Source organism: Lutjanus erythropterus, chromosome 1 (assembly GCF_056507025.1).
Source record: "Lutjanus erythropterus isolate fLutEry1 chromosome 1, fLutEry1.hap2, whole genome shotgun sequence".
Lineage (NCBI taxonomy): Eukaryota > Metazoa > Chordata > Actinopteri > Lutjaniformes > Lutjanidae > Lutjanus > Lutjanus erythropterus.
The window spans coordinates 40,684,030-40,701,444 of NC_139317.1; the positions used below are offsets into that span (position 1 = coordinate 40,684,030).

At 38.8% G+C, this 17,415-nt stretch overlaps 1 protein-coding gene across 1 annotated transcript in view; it reads left to right on the forward strand.

The window, feature by feature from the left end:
• The first annotated feature begins 1,056 nt into the window (after nucleotides 1–1,056).
• The window catches only part of LOC146333282 (insulin-like growth factor 1 receptor), a 68,138-nt gene continuing 51,779 nt past the window's right edge, over nucleotides 1,057–17,415 (forward strand). The window contains exons 1-2 of the mRNA XM_084721866.1: nucleotides 1,057–2,009; nucleotides 13,817–14,383. Coding sequence (XP_084577992.1) covers nucleotides 1,919–2,009; nucleotides 13,817–14,383 — 658 coding nt within the window. The 5' untranslated portion in view covers nucleotides 1,057–1,918. The remainder of the gene's footprint in view (nucleotides 2,010–13,816; nucleotides 14,384–17,415) is intronic.

Below are 17,415 nucleotides of genomic sequence, written 5' to 3' on the forward strand. Positions count from 1 at the left end.
GACTTGGAGAACAGGGTAAGAGATTTGATGTTCCTTAGTTCTATGAGTTTAGTGTTCCAATGCTGTGTGCACGAAGGTACTTTTTTCTGTATGGTATCTTACAGTCTCCTCTGGTGGTAGCTGGTGGTAGACAGGGTCAGTCAGTAATGGATTACCGTAAATGGGATTATATAAACAGATTACAAAATATAAAACAGATAATCAGACCAGATTACATTTGAGAAATGTGTTATTGGATTACACTTAATTTCAAGGATTACTTGATCACGTTTGATTATGTCATTAAAATATGGCAATTTTAAAATTATGATTTTTTTTAAACATCAGCGACAAAAAATTACAGTAAAGAAACATCATCCCCCAGAGTACACACAGTACACCTGTAGATCGTGTTAGTACTATTTTTGTTTGGATCATATGACCAACTTTAAATGCTGAATATGCAAAATGCATTTTTTTTTAAATATTGAAAATGTGTTGAGATGTTTTAAGAGAAAAAAAAGAATATTTGTAGAGATTTTTGTGGGTGTGTCCAACATTTTTTATGTTAAACAATAAAGTAATCCAAAACTATTCGGATTAGATTTTTGTTTTTGTTTTTTTATTGAAAGGATTAAGTTACTAATAATAAAAATTTCACCAACTGACTGCATTTCAATGTAATATATATTTTGTTTAATGAATTCATTGACTGAAGGAGGTGCCAGGGCATGGGCAAGTTTACACAAGTAAAAGATTTGCAAATATGGTCATTGAAAAAAAAAATCATATTTAGTTAAAAAATTGGAATGATGATATGAGTTTGACTTTTTATCCAAAATGTAGAGGTAAAGATTGCGTAGTAAAATGGCTCTCTGTTGCAAATGATCAAATAGATGTGGTGTAAACATCACAGTTTATTCTGTCAAACGAGACCTTCTTGTGATGAGTACCAGACCAGTCACTATGGTAACTGCTCTCCTATGGTGGCTAAACTGCAGTAAGAGCGACACCCACTTTCACAGACTGGGAGGCGGGGCAGAGGCTCGAGTGATTCATCTTTTGAAACAGAGACGATCTCTGCGCACGGGCGCCGTGTTTATAGTGAACACGGCTGCAGACTGCAGACTGATCGAAGGAGACTGTGTATGGTGTGTACCTGTACAATAATCTGCCTATCTGCGCTACCTGCTCGGCTATCTACCGACGGACGGCCGTTAGATAATCAAAGGACTTGACCTGACCCGGAGCAATAAGGTCAAACACTCCATTTCCCGTCGATATGAAGGTGAATTACAGCCACCACAACAACGCGGTGTGTGTGTGTGCATGATGAGCGGCTGAGGAGGAGGAGGAGGAGAAGGAGGCTGATGCGGTCTGAAACCTGATTTTATCCTGGATATTTCGAAACTAACGCCGTGTCGTTCACATAGGAGGACTGAATATCGAATTAATATGATATTATTTGACGCAGACCGTCTGTTTCCATCCTAATTTTGAGGGGGTTTGACCCGTTTTCTCCCTCCTGAGGATCCTCCAGCAGCGGGACGTTGAACGTTTTTTCCTCCAGATATGGAGTGTGAAGATGCGGATTACAGAGGAATCCCCGCCGCTAGTTTAGCCGCATTGGTTTCATTACACACATTAGTGCGGTGTTGTTTTCGGCGAGGATAAACAGTGAAACTATGAATACATTTTTCCTGGCTAGAGGAACGAATCGGTGATATTTTGGAGCACGACTGGGCTCCCATTAGGAAACGTGAGAAAGCTACCCTGCTAGCCTGTATGTGGTAGCTATTAGCTCCATTAGCCGGCTAACAGCTAAAAGGTGCTGGCTGGAGATCAAAAAGCTTTTTAATAATTTTGACCAGGTTTTGCCCAAGTTTCCTCCCCTCGACATATTTATTTACAGGATTTGGGAGGATTTACTCATCCAGGAATGAAGTCTCGAACGGAAAGGAGCCGCTTGACCTTGTTTTGGGGTCTGATGCTGGGTCTGTCGTCCTGCCTCCGGCCCGCCACCGCAGAGAGTAAGTAACGCTGCTCCACACTACTACACACACGGGGAAACATTGTTTTTAACCAGGCACAGCACGTTTACACTCATGCCTTTACAGCGAAAACACCACGTTTTACTTTATACATTTTGCGTATATGGTAGATCTGAACGATTAATCGATTATTAAATTCATCATAACTATTTTGATCAATCGTTTGGGTCATTTAAAAAAATAATAAATGTCCAAATTCTTTGCTTTCAGCTAATTAAATGTGAATATTTTCTGGTTTCTTTAGTCCTCATAGAATAAACTTATCATCTGTATCTTTTGGACATAAGAAGACATTTCAGGACATTAACTTGGGTGTTGGAAAACAGCTATCAGCATTTTCACTATTTTCTGACATTTTAAGGACCAAACCACTAATCTATTAATAATAGAGAAATTAGTCGACGATTAATGTAATCATTAGTGGCATCCTTAATGTATAATACAATAGTGATAATGTTTTCTTGGCAATTTACATATTGCAATTCTGCATTTATGGCAAAATGATAAGGTTTGTTTACAGAGGAGGATATAAGGTATATCACAGTGAAGTGAAGTGGCTACAGGATAATAGAGGACATGAATTTACATTAACATTACTCTGTGTAGATCGTGTAATACTGTACTGTATATGTGTGGAGTATACATCATTTTATTTTAATGGATAAAGAATATTTAATACATTGTGTTATTATAGCAATACTGTGATACAGACTGTACAGAGTCTAGCAGTAATATTGTAATTTGGTTTTCAAACACACCACAGAAATGAGTCAGTTTAAGTGTGTTGGTAAATACATTTACATGACTCAGCCGATGGAGAGAGTCAGTCAAACTATATAAACACCACATTGTCAACTCTGAGTCACAATGTGGTGGATTTAGGATCAACATAAAGTGGAAGGTATCTGTAATCTAAACAGAAACCCACAAACAGAAATAGGATTTGTGAAATAGAAAGGTAGGCTGTTGAGTTTAGTTGGGCTTGTCATGCTCTACATTCACAAATGTGGTTCATTATTTTCATAACGGAGTGAGAAAAATGCTCCAGACTTGGTGCAAACACAACTGAATAAATTGCTGCAGTTTTTTTTTTAAGACAAATAAGAAAATTAAGTTCTGTTTATGCTGTAATACAATGGTTTTCAAACTAGGGTCTGTGGACCAACAGGGGTCCTTGAGTGGCTAAGGAGGAATAGAATATTTTAACTTTTATCACATTCTTTTGAAAGTTTGAAAAACAAGTGAAGAAATAGGACTGGCTCTTTTGATTGTGAGCTTAGTTTGACCATTGATCAACTATGAAGAGTTTATTATTTTCAAAGCTAAAAAAATGTCATCAGTGGGGATTTCTTAAGACAAAATCCTGTCAAATCATGGGTCTGTGGTCTAAGGCACATCCATCCAATTTTGGAAACCCCTGCTGTAATAGATTAGACATTTAAACACAAAATAAAGGCATAAGCACACAATCTTTAGTTTTTAATTGTTGTAGGTCACAGGAAGTGTTTGTCAGCAGGGTCCAAAATTAACTTTTTTGTCCACCGGCCAAACAGCCAGGGAATGTTCAGTCTGTACCAGCTACTCAGTAGACCATTGTTTTTTTGGCTGGTGAGTGAAGCAAATCTACCGGCCGCTTGCATATTTTACCAGCGTTTGGCTGGTGGCTGGTGCTAATTTTGAGCCTTGTTTGTCAGTGAAGTGAAGATGTGATGGTTTTACAGCCTGATCCAGTTCATTTACTATGAGATGTTCAACATAAAAACATGTAAAGAGAGTAACAAGTAGTGTTGGTTTAGGTTTGATTTAGTTTGATAGAAAAGCTTTGATATTTCTGGTCATACTTTCTGAACTTTTCAAGGTTTCTGATGAACTCAAGTTAATAAAACCCAACCTTGACCGTCACTTTCAAGCATTCTTTTGTGTGCAGGTGTTCTTTACGAAGGGCTATAAACTTTATTAACACTCCCCTGACATTGACTGAAACCACAGCATTGAACTCTGTTTGTCTAAAGGCGTCACTGTGTTTTTCTTTGATTGCACGAAGTCATTTATTCTCTTTTACTAAACAAACCTTGAGATAACTTGACCTTGGAAATATTTTCATGAGCACCAGATTGCTGCAGCAGTTGATCAGAGGCAGCATCATCCTCCCACCAGGCAAGGCAAAATTAGCGCCGTCCACCAGCCAGAAAGTGCTGGTAAAATGTGGAAGTGGCTGGTAGATTTGCTTCACTCACCACCCCAAAAAACAGTGGCAGTCCATTGATTGGGTGGTCTGATTTTGAACAGTCATTTGCAGCATGGCCTTTGGACAAAAAGTTAATTTTGAACTCAGGATGGGAAACATTGATGAACTGAGATTATTGATTGTAGTCCAGTGATAATCCAGTGAATTAAACTATTAGGGGTGTCACGATTCTCTGAATCCACTATTCGATTTGGGTTTTTTTTATTTAACCTTTTTTTTTCCACTAACAACTATACCATTGTCAGACTATCAAGTCTTGTTTTGTCAAGATCATCAGATAATTGGTGTTTGCATAGTGTTTTTTTTTTTATCTGGATAAGTGGCAGACGGAGGTGTAGATAAAAGATACTGGGAGGATTGCAGATAAAATCAAAAACTTATTTGAGTTGATTTTCAATTTAATGTTGAAATTTTGACAACCCTTCTTTGAAATTTTGACAGAACTTTGAGTTAAGTAGATCTGCAGCGATTGGCAGCTATTTTGATAATCAATTCATCATTTTGAATCTTTTTTTAAATAAAAAATGTCCAAATTCTCTGATTTCAGCTTCTCATATGTGACTGTCTTCTGGTTTCTTTAGTCCTCTATGACAATAAATTTAAGATCTTTGTGTTTTCGACATAACAAGACATTTGAGGACATCAACTAGGATGTCAGAAATCAATGATCAGCATTTTTCACCATTTTCTGACATTTTATGGACCGAACCACTGATTAATTACAGTGTTTCCTCTAGGATTTTTTTCAGCAGCGGGGGCAGGCGTTCCATTTCTCTTCTTAGAGAAATATTTCAATAAACTCATCTGAAAAATGCAGTCAGTTGTTAAATAATGGTGTGTACATATTAACGTTAACCTAATACTATCAATTAGTTTACTCACGTTAGCGACACTGAGTTGGCACCGGGCCAAATTAACTTAAACTACCGATAAGTTACGTAACGTTAGCTGGTCATCAACATATTGTGAACGTCTGTTTAACTTGTAAAATCAATGTCGAGTTATCTCAAGCTAATAACTTACGTCTACCTCTTCTCCGGCCGGTAATTCGCTGCTTTATTGTTAATTTGTAGTTCGGGAATTCGCTCCTCTGACTCTGCCCTGTCGCCTAGATGTTTGACGTGCTTGACGACCGCGCCCCCCAAACAGCGCTAGCATCATGCAAATGAGCACGCGCAAGTATATTTCCATACTGAGCAAGATAGTTATCTGCAGTTTACCTTAGTGCTCGCAAGTACCCGACAGGAGTCTGTTTTGAAGGTGGAGAGATGCGGCGGTGGTGTATTTGTGTCAACAATAATAATAAAAAAAAAAAGAAATTTGAAGGAGTGGCGGCTAGGATTTAGGAGTGGCGGGCCGACACTCCTAAATAAATGTAGAGGAAACACTGAATTAGTAATAGCTTAATCAAGAAAACAACTGACTGATCAATCAAAGATGAAAATAATTGTTACTTGCAGGCTGAGAGTCAAGTGGAAGGAGTAAGACTTTCTAGTGACTTACTGCTGTCTGGCAGCATATTGAAGCTCACATCTTCTGTCACCTTGTAAACTTTCAATTTTAATGAATTTAAAGCTCCTATATTTATCCCAAATTTCTTTTAATGTGTTGCCGTCCGAAAACTTTCCATGTCTCCAGCTATACTGTAAACTAGGCTTCCTGATTCATCCCATTCATCATGACATGTTGGGGAGGGGTGGGCCGGGGGCTTGAACCAGGGTCTGGGTTCTAAAATAGAACAAGCCAAAGCACATTCGCAAGCAAAACAGACTAAGTTCTGTTGATTGGAAAGAGTGAGGAGCTTGTGAACTGTGTGTCATGGGGTTTACTGTTAGCCCCAGTGGTCGCCGGACAAACCCGGGAGCAGCGGAGAGGTTCTCCCATCGAAATCCTACATTTATTCTCACTCCGGTGTGGAGCTGTCTAAAGGTGCCTTGTGTGGCTAAACTCCCAGCATTCCTGCTGGTTTAACATATCAGTCGGGGGACTAAAGGGCAGCTGGTAGGTTTGGGTTAACCAGGTTCAGCTCTGCTGCAGCAGCCGCCGCCTCTCAGGTGAACCAAACAAGTTTTATCTGTCAAGAATCATTTCTTGCTAAAGCTTCCCGGCACATTTCTTCTCACCTTGCCTCTCATGTGGAAAAGTATTTATGAATACGTCCCCCCCTCGGGCAGTCTGTCACTAACAGGATGGAAATGAGGAGTAAACAGACTTGCTGCAGTCTAGTGGCAGTGTATGAAGCACCAGCTTACAGGGCGTATTGCTTCCTATTTCTTGTCTTATGGGGCTTCTAGTGGATTTCCTCTGATTGTCTGCGGATCGTCTGGGTGCCGCAGCCAGCTGGGAAAAGGTTATCAAAAGTAAATATGTGATCTGGAGGCTCATCAAAGCAGCAGAGATAGGCTTGTGTACTCAGCTGTTTAAAATGTGTCAGCGCGGGCGGAGAGGGAGGGGGGAGGTTATTAAGCTGCTACACCTGCAATCGGTGTTTTCGCTCCGCTGACGGCGCACAAGATGCACATTTTGATCAGAAAGTTTTGTTCAGTGTCTTTGCGAGGCGAGGTCAGGAGCAGTTCCCATGAAAGACGGCCATGCTGGCATCGCAGCGAGGCCACGGAGGGCGAAGCGTCGAGGTTGTGGCGGTGATGTAACGTCACCAGGCAGCGTGTCTTTTTACAGGCCGGTGTGGCGGGATTGTATTAACAGGTATGCAGCTCGCTGAGGGCTGCTGACAGTGTGCACTGACAAGTAGATTACAGAGAAAGACATAACTGCCATACCAGCACGCTGCCTGCCTTAAATCACACCAAAGGCATTTTCTAATGGCTCACCAAAGGCTCTCACATCCTCTCAAGAGAAGACTTAAACTCTCAGCAGGCTGGGTGGAAAAGCCTACAGCTCCTAAGCCTCTATTTAATGTGAGAACCAAATTATTTTCCAATTAAAATGCCAAATGCAAAGAAAGGTGATACAAGTCAAACAGTTTAGCAGCACGTTTGCACACTACGAGCCACGGCTCCAGTGTGCTTTGAAACTTATGTCACAAGCGGGGTTGAAAGAGGTCAACCACTGGAAGATTTTTATGCTGGATATATTTGCCAGTCAGTCAGTTTACTGTGGTGAAAACAGGACTGCAGCTAAAGACTGTTTTCATAATCAATTCATCTGTTATTTTCTCGATTAATCGATTATTCTTTTTGCCCATAAAATGTCAGAAAATGCTGAAAAATGTCAGTCGGTGTTTCACACAGGACAAAAAAACAGAACATATTCACTTTTTTAAGAAGCCAAAATGAAGAGAATTTGGTAGTGTGACAATAATTGATTACTCAGTTAATCGTTCCAGCCATAGTGACAAAGAATTATTGGACAATTATAAACTTGTTTTAGCCAGTCTCAGAGATAAATGCTAGCTCAGTACCTTAAGCACCAGCCCCACAGGACACCAAGCCAATTTTTAGCAGCTAATATAAACTTGTGTAAAAACAACACAGACAAGGCCCTTAAACATGACTCAATATGGCCCCCCTTAACTGGGAAACTTGTGTACTTCACTTTTCCCGTGAATTGTGATGTGGTGTTTCCCAAATGCGTCATTTCTGACGAAAAATGAGATAGACCTCTAAGCTAGTTGAAGAAACTGGCAGCACATTATACTGTTGCTTTCTTTCATGCTTAAATTTTTGTCACTGATTTGATTTTTCATATTTCACCTTTGTGTCTCTGGTTGTCCTGTAAGGGTTGTATGAAAAGTTTGTTGGCTTAGTAAATCCATACTTCAGTAGCCCTGACATACCGGTATCAAGCCAATGACGAGTGCTGTTTGCTGTTTTTGGTCAATGTTGAACTAAAAGGTGCAAAGGAATCAGGACATTTGTGGAAATGTTAAGTATAAAAGTATCGGGCCATGGCTAATGTCTAGCCTTGAGTGTACTAACTTTCATTATTATGACAAAAAGGCAAAAAAAAAGTCCCAGGCACAAAAAATCAGATCTACTTTTTCTTTGTTAAAATTAACAGCCTGCACACAGTGAAAGCAGGACAATGAACTTAAACTTGATTGAACTTGGATGATTTTTTTTTATTAACTTCAGTACTTTCAGTACTATGACTAATGGATGTCATATAGTTTAGTTTTAAACACATGGCGTTGAAAAAGTATTAAAGTATCAGTACTTTTGACAACCTTAATTTGCACATGGACCCAACTTTCTTTGGTGTTTTTCACTTGAGACACTTGATTATGTCTATCTGCCCTTTTTTGTTCGCATCTGTGATTCTTTCCAGTGTCATTTCTAAGTACCTACAAAAAATGATTGTACCAGTTGGAGTAAAGCAGTAGATATGTGAGGTAGCATTGCACTGGATAATATGATTGAACTGCTGGTTTTCAATTTCTTAAGAACATATCCTTGTAAGATGAAGGACGCTAACTCAGTTTTATTTTGAAGGTGTTTACATCCAGGTTTGATTAAATTGTGTATAAAGTTTCTAGTTATTATGAACTCAATTGAAGCCCACTTATTTCAGTTTAGGTTAAGTCATTTGTAGTCATTAGCAGAACACTTAGAGATTCATAGACATCAGCAGCCACTTGTCATCTTCCCTGTCAGGCCTGCAGTGAAGCCAGCTTCACTTGTTGCTTCATGTTCTGTGTGCAGTTTTTAAAACCAAGATTTATTTATACGTCCCTCAACCACGATTACAATCTAAAAGATCAAAAAAGGGAGCATGCTTTGCTTTCTCTGAGATGCATTTAAGGACTGCTGTGACACCAGGAATTTTTAATACCCATTTCATGCAGGAGATGCTGGTTTGCTTCAGTGCGTTGGTGGGAAATGGGCATAGGAAAACTACTGTGTTTCATGACCTTTGTCACATTTTAGCTTAGTTTCAGCACATCTTTGTTTAGCTTTTGTGCTTCCTGTTAGAGAGTTGGTCACCGAAACACATTTGATTTGTTTAAGCGCATCGTGTTTCTGAAAAATAGCTGGAAATTTCCTTTAACCACTGAAATAGAAAAATGCAAAGTTTCTGAAAGTTAGTAGGATTATTGCCAACCTCATGAACAAGTGATTGAAAGCTATTAAAGCGATTCTACTCCCACATACTCATAAGTTTCATTTGTTTTACCATTTACCTGCAGCTTACATTGGGGTAGTGTCGTAGTCATTGTAGCTTCTTTTTCTGTGTGTAACTGATGCCAGACCTGTTCAATCATTGTTGTGCACAATCTTGTTTATTTGAGGACAAAAAAGAATTTTACATATTTGGAAACACAGATTTGTTCACAGTTTCTGACTACAGCAAAGATTTGACATTCAAATCATCTTTTTTTAAAATGTTCTGACCCCACAGTAAATTATTACCGACCATTAAAGCTAAAATCAGAACACTGTGTTTTTTAAGAATATAAATTGTGTGTAGCTGGTCAGTTATAGACCTTTCCAATATTATGATGTGCCCTACACTGTCAAACCACATTGAGAGGTTTAGGAAAATTTTGCAATGCCAGGCCAGCAAAGGGTTCAGGGTGTTCTTTTGGAAATTCAGCTTTGTTCCACCTCAGTAGGACTGAGGTTTCTGAAGAAACGCCACGCGTGTTTTAGGGAACTACAGATTTTGGTATCAGCAGCGCTGCCTGTAAGAGATACACTCTGCATGTAGACAGTTACTGGTCTTACATTCACGTTTATTTATCATAAGTTGTTGTGAAATGGAACTTGAATTCGTTATGACAAGTTTATCACATATTTTATAGTATTGTACTATTTTATATTATCTTTTTAGATCATACAGTAATGCAGTCATTCCCAAAGAACGGGTTGTGTCCCACAGGTTGCTCACAGGACATTTTGTTTGGGTCACCAAAGAAATATGGAAGAAGTTATGCAAATTTATGATTTATTTTTATAAAGCAGCTAAAGTATTAAAAAAAGCTTATTGTTTTACTGATGAGAGGGGAAAAAAGAGTCTGTTAATTCTTCCTAAATCCACTTATTTTGGCTCATTTATGAAGTAGGCTAAAATGTCCTACACTGTAAAAACAAAAAAAGTTTAGAAAACTCAAAATTAAAGCAGCTTACTTAATACATTTTTTGAGTTTTGAGCCCAACTTAAAGTCTCAAGTTTTGATCAAGCTTTACCAACTAAATGTTTTGTTGTTGTTTTGTTTGATTTGCTTTTCGTCTTTAGATAAAATTGAATCTTTTAAGTGAAGAAGCCGCCGAGAATTGTATTTCAAAAATAATTGAGTAAAGACGTTGACGTGAGGGTGAATAATGCTTTTCATTTTCATTTAAAACCATTTAAGCTTGCTGTGAACAATTTTTTAAATACAGTGTTTTTGAATTTCTAAACCTCACATATTCAAGTTTATCTAAAGAAGGAAAGGAAATTATCTCAAGTAAAGATTATAGGTATGCAAAACTTTTATTTTTGTTTATTTCAAAAAGATTAGACTAAGAGTTTGAGTTGGGCTTAAAACTTAAAAAAATGCTGCAGCAAGTTGACTTTAAATTTTGAGCTGTCTAAACTTTTTTAAAGATTTGTTTTCCTGATAAGAGGAAACAAATCGATAAGATGATCTGTCGGCTTAAATGCATTTATTTGTCAATTATGAAGTATTTAATGTGTATAGATGTTAAAAATGGTCAGGAATGTTCATGTATTCACAAATGAACTCTTCCCAACATTTATTGATAATACCTGTAGTGATTTGGTTCATGAATGTCCTTTTTAAAAAGCGGGTCTCTAGGAAAAAAAATTTGGGAAACACTACAGTAATGTGCATAGTCCTGGGACCTGATATCTGGTGTGGGAATATGTATAGCTGGTACCCTTAACAGTAAAATTACATTTATTTATATTCATTAGGCCTGCAACACCAGCCATAATGTTTATGTGTAAAATGTAATTAAGAAAACAATTAATTGTTTGTTGGGCATCTGCATCTGGACATGCTGGTGCATCTGCATCGTCTTTCCCAAGCCCACTCTGCTCCGCATTCATACAGTAAAACTTTATAGACCAGCATTAAAGTAGTAGTGTGACAACCTGTTAGCTGGTTGGTGTGAGTTTTCCATGACTCACTGCCCTCCAGCTTTTGAAGTCTAAATCCTCCTCACAGTGATGTGCGATAATGGCCTCCATGTTTCTGTGGGTGCTGCTGGGGCTTCGGGCTAAGTATTGTTCAGAGCAAAACGCACAGGTGGGAGTAGAAGTTGGAAAGGCAAACACTCCACCCATCATCACCGATCGTCACCATCATGCTTTACCAAACTTTTCCTGATGCGGGTTGGGATTATTCAGAGACCACACAGAGTTCAGAGGAGTGCCTTGTCTTTGTAGTTGTATGGTTCAATGTATTTCTTTGTTATCTATTGAGACAGTGTTGGACTGTGAGCCTGTTTAGACAAAGAACTACTCAAGAGGCTAAAAACAAACCAACGTTACAAAAAAAACTGTTTTACCCAGAACATAAAACTGCATAACTACATGCTTTTACAATTTGTTCACATCAAAGTGCAGACAAATGTCCTTTGTTTTCTGTCGTTTGATGAAAGGCCCAGACATTTTCACTTCTGGTGAAGATCATTCTCCAATTCGAAGGAAAGACCGCTACAGGTTGAGACTTTTCCAGTAGGTGACGTTACACCGTAGTTATAACTGCTGTTTTGATCCATTTTAGCAGCATGGTTCTAGGGATGGAAATGTTGGCCTGTCTGGCGTTTGGTTGACTGAAATATCCAAACAGAGGTTGGTCAGAGTGCCGTGACATTTAACACAGACATTCGTGGTCACCAGAGGATGAATCCTGCTGACTGTGGTGATCTCTGGGCTTTTTTGTTCAACAACACCAGCACATCAAAGTTTCTCTTATCCTGTGAATCTCAACAGAGACTTGATGGCCTGGCATTTGTTACTTCCATTTGTGGTTCCCAGGCAACGTGTCTTAATTGGGGATGGGTGTCGAGAACCAGTACTTAATCGGTAGTAGTTCAGCTGCACACTACAGACTGTATGGGTTGTAGCCGCTGTTATTTTTTGACGAGAGAAGTTTTGATACCAGTTGGTACTGGATTATTTTGGTCCATACCTTTTACAGATGTGACGTACCAACATGTTAACATTTTCACAAAGCACCACCTCACAGAGATCCTACTTTTACTCTTGTTACTTGAAGAATGATGCTGCTACAGTTCTTGTGAAACTCCTCCATGATTAATTTTGTCTTTAGTTTAACAAGTTGTTTTTATCTCATATACTGTATTTGATCAAATGTCAGTGAGTACATGTTTTATGGGTGATTTATGTAGCTGAATAGTTTCTTTGCCTTTGATGTTACATTATGAAAGCTTTATAAAAGCAGTGAAACCAAAAATATGGGGTCATATTAGGGGGACACAATAGCAACAATAGCTCGAAAGCAGAGCATTATAAACTTTATTGCACTCATAACCTAAGCTTGAATAGAACCAAACTCAAGTATTTACTTTGTCACACAATGTTAAGTTAGCATTGAAAAGTAAACATGTTCTGTCAACTACAGCACAGCTCAAGTGTACCATCAATATGTATTGGTTAAACATCTCTTTGTAAATATCGCTATTTAACAAATAGAGAACATTGTTTTGTCCATTGTTGCATGTAACTGCTATTTATTGCTTATTTGCTGCTTAGCTTTAAACGAACCTTCAGGGCTGTTTGATTTAGCAAAGACCTCATATTGTGATGATGAAACTGCTAGATTAGACCATGACCGATACTGGATTTTGGGGGGCTGATAATGTATTAGGGAGTAAAAAAAAAAGATTCTGATATCCAAATATTGGCAGATATTGCAGTGATCCCGCAAATGTGGTTATCAAGCACCTGTGACAAAGATGTATGAATTGAGGAAGGATATTTTAGAGTTTAACAATTTAAACTTTATTGTCAAAAATTACATCAGGCCACTGAAACAGTAAACATTCACTGATATTTTTAATAATTATAAATGCAATCCAAAAAATAGAACAGAAATATTTATATATTAAACTTGAATTAAGAAAAATGATGAAATGTACATAAATATTATATTTTAGTTTTATTTTTTTTACTTATGTTATTGGTATTGTCATTCTGTTAGGCACTGCTGTTTTACATTTACTCCTTTTACACTGTATATTTTATATTTCACTTTATATTAAATACTCAGTTGTTTTCTATTCTTTTTATTCAATATTAATCTAATTTTTGGAGCAATGTCTGGCACAAGAATTTCTGTCAGGATTAATAAAGTTCTGTCTTAATTCATCTGAAAATATATTAAAAAAAGGTTTCAGATCTGCTTATGCTGTACCACATATACACCAATAAAAATATAGACTGATATCAGGCCAATAATATCAGCCAACTGATATATGGGTCTGGCTCAAAAAAGGATACAGTGAAGACATAAATAAGAATAGAGCAAATGAAGTGTTAGATATTTACATTACTATTGACTTTATTGGATTATGACCCCTCACCATGTCCCCTTGTGTCCCCACTGCAGTCTGTGGTCCCAGCATCGACATTGGCAACGACATCAGTGAATTCAGGCGCCTAGAGAACTGCACGGTGGTGGAGGGCTACTTGCAGATCCTCCTCATCGGTGACAAAAACAACAACAACATCAACCAGGAAGTCTTCCGCTCCCTCAGCTTCCCCAAGCTGACCATGATCACGGACTACCTGCTGCTATTCAGGGTCTCCGGCCTGGACAGCCTGAGCGGGCTCTTCCCCAACCTCACCGTCATACGCGGACGAAACCTCTTCTACAACTACGCCCTCGTGATCTTTGAGATGACCAGCCTGAAAGACATCGGTCTGTACAACCTGAGGAACATCACCAGAGGCGCCATCCGAATTGAGAAGAACCCCGAGCTGTGCTACCTGGACTCTGTAGACTGGTCCCTCATCATGGATGCGGAGTTCAACAATTACATTGCTGGGAACAAGCAGTCCAAGGAGTGCAGCGACGTTTGTCCAGGCATCATGGAGAACAATCCTCAGTGCAGGAAGACCATGTTCAACAACAACTACAACTACCGCTGCTGGAATTCCAATCACTGCCAGAAAGGTAAGCTGACTGTCACACATGATAGCTCATCAGGGATTTGAATTGTAAATAGATCGCACAGACATTCTGGCCTTTGGCCTGATTTGTGTAGATGTGAATTTGGGAGTGTAATGAACGGCTCTGTGCCTACAGCTGTGGCCTGCTACCTGTCACTTTAACTGCTTTAGCTGTTGTGTTTTAGCTGCAAGGAAGGGGGAAAGTGGAGGAGGATGTTGTTATGCATGACTGGCTTGTCTGCAGATCTTTATTGTAATATATCTCAGGTGTTTGTCCAAGTTAAGGAAACATGAAGAGAGCTAAACCAGAGGTATCAGATAAGACTGACTCAGCCCATTTCGTTGTTGAACAAGGTTTTCTGTATGCAAACATCTGCTACCTGTCGAATGACAAGCTCTGTTTACTTGTTAGGGGTAAAATCCACAGTTTGGTTTGTACCTCGTTGGGCTCACGGTTCAGTACATTTTCAGGACAGCAGGGAAAACAAACAACATGTATAAAATAACATTAGTGTCATTCATTTTGAAAAATGTAAGCATTCAACGGTAGCTTATAGATTTGCTTAAGTCACACCTGGACCTAATATGGAAAACTATGAACCATAGTGTATGGCAAGAGACAAATTATTTTTTGATTCCATTTGAGCTGTGCCACAAATTAGACATATGTTGTTTGTCAATTTAAAACAGAATTTTACAAGTCAGGAAAGTCTCAGTTTGGTGTAGGTTTGTTGTAGTTTAGTTTTGTTCAAAACCGCTCAATGAACCACATGTCTCATCTTGCACAATATACGTCAGCTAGCTTTCTATTGGCCAGGGGGTTTAAGCACAATACAGAATTACCCACTGCAACAAATCTTTGCATGCATCAAAATGTCACAACACAGTTCTTTGCGAATTAATGCATTATCACAAAATATATTGTGATACTCGATATTTTCTTACACCCCTAGATAATACAGTGCTACACAACTGACTGACACAGACACGTGAAGGTACATTGTAGCAAAGCTCAAGCACTCTGACCATACACTTAAATCTTGCATTTATTTGACTGCAAGAGGCTGTTTGAACACAGTGGGACGTCTTCTACTCTGTTTTGGTCTCGTTCTACTATGAGACACATTCGGGTTGCAGTCATAATTAACATGTTTGAAGTGTTTCAGCAACTTTAGTCGGCACAGGGTTCGACACTTATTTTCATTTTTGTCATTTTTCACCCTGACCAACCAGGAGCAGCAACATTACATTACCTTTAGTAACCAGGCTAACAAGGCTAAGCTGACTAGCATGCTACAGCTGGTCCACAATAGCTGGTGCACTTCCAAAACATCTCTGATTAAAACTTGCGCTCCAAAATGTTTGCTCTGTGCGTGCTGGTTGTAGATATAAAATGATGATTTTGACAGGAAGGGTAACAAGGTGCACTGATCCCAACGTCCTATACCAAAACATTCAAGATGAATACATATATAGTTCCACCCCGATTACTTGTATACAAATAAAAAATTATATTTTAGGGTAGTTTCCTGTCATAACACAGTCTACTGCATTTTTCTCAAAACAGGCAGAAACTCTCATATTCAGGTGTCTTGTGGAGCTTATTTGTTCAATTCAAATGCCCTCATCTGCCTAAACAAACTAACTTAAAGGAGTAAATGCTCCAGAGTTTAATTAAACTGCTCCAAGCACAATGAGTGTGAACTCGCCCTTTAATTTTGTGTTTACGACTGCAGCGTTTTAGACGACTTGTTTTGCTGGTGCGTTTCAGACGATGTGTTTTGGCTGACTGAGAGTGTGTGTGTGCGTGTGTGTGTGTGTGTGTGCGTCTGGCTGAATTGTTTCCCTGGTGACTGGCGCCTTGCTGCAGACTCAGCATGTTGATGTTTTCAGTCTTGTGACATGGAACTGTCGCAGGACTGGCCTGGATCGCATGCATGTCCATACACACACGAACACGCATGCCATCACCACCATTACACACATACACACACAGACACTCGATGCGCAGACAGATGCAGGCACGCACAAACAGAGTTATTACAGAGATGCAAATACGTCTGACACACACACACGCCTGGCCTGCTTTGTGAGCCGTTGGAGTGGCAGAGTGTGGGCAAGCTGGAAAAGAAACCAGGAGGTGGAATATGTTGGAGGACGACGTGTTGGATGGATGCAGAGGGTGTCGGGTGGAGGAGCAGAACTCTGTGCCCATTATTGTTTCTTTTGTCAGAAAGAAAACTGAGTCCACCATAAAATCTGCATCTCTTTTTTTGTCCGTGTTTGTGCCAGTGGACTTACTGTGAAGAAAAAGCCTTCTGATCAGTAAAACACAATATCAATCCAGATCATTTAACCGGTCATCATATGGATGGTGACCTATTGAGTCTACAATAACCTCTATCTACAGTTGTGTCTCCTCATGCGAGAAGGCCACCCGTCTTCCTTCCTGCCGTGACATCAGCTCAACAACAATCAGCAGCTGTGTTGCTTCAACAAAGAACTCCACAATTTAACAGAGCATTCATTTAAACTTTGTTGATTTATGTGATGACTATCTCCAATTTGTATCATCAATCAAATAAGCTGCAATTCCTAGCTGCCTACCTACAACAAGCAAGTACAACATTAAGATGAAGTTCATCTATGTAGTATTGTCTGTTGAGCTCGACAGATACTGGACTTTTGGTGGCAATGCAGATATTGATATTGTAGAGTAACAAAAAAAAAATCAGATATCAATATATCATCCAGTATTCTTTATTTGAAAAGGTAAATCTTCACTTGTATTTTAACAATTACAAATATGAGGCTAGAAATTTAAATTACAAATGGGACAATTGGAATTAAGAAAAAGAATGATCAGATATGCAAAAATGTTGTCTATAAAACTTGCAAAAGAAAACAAACAAACAAAAAAAACATTTGCTCTATGTTGCATCTCCCGAGGGTAGCCATAGATGCCAAATCCAAAAAAGAAAAGTTGCAGTTTCAGACAGATTTCGCTTTTTTCTTTTCAGACAGAAATGGCTCTTT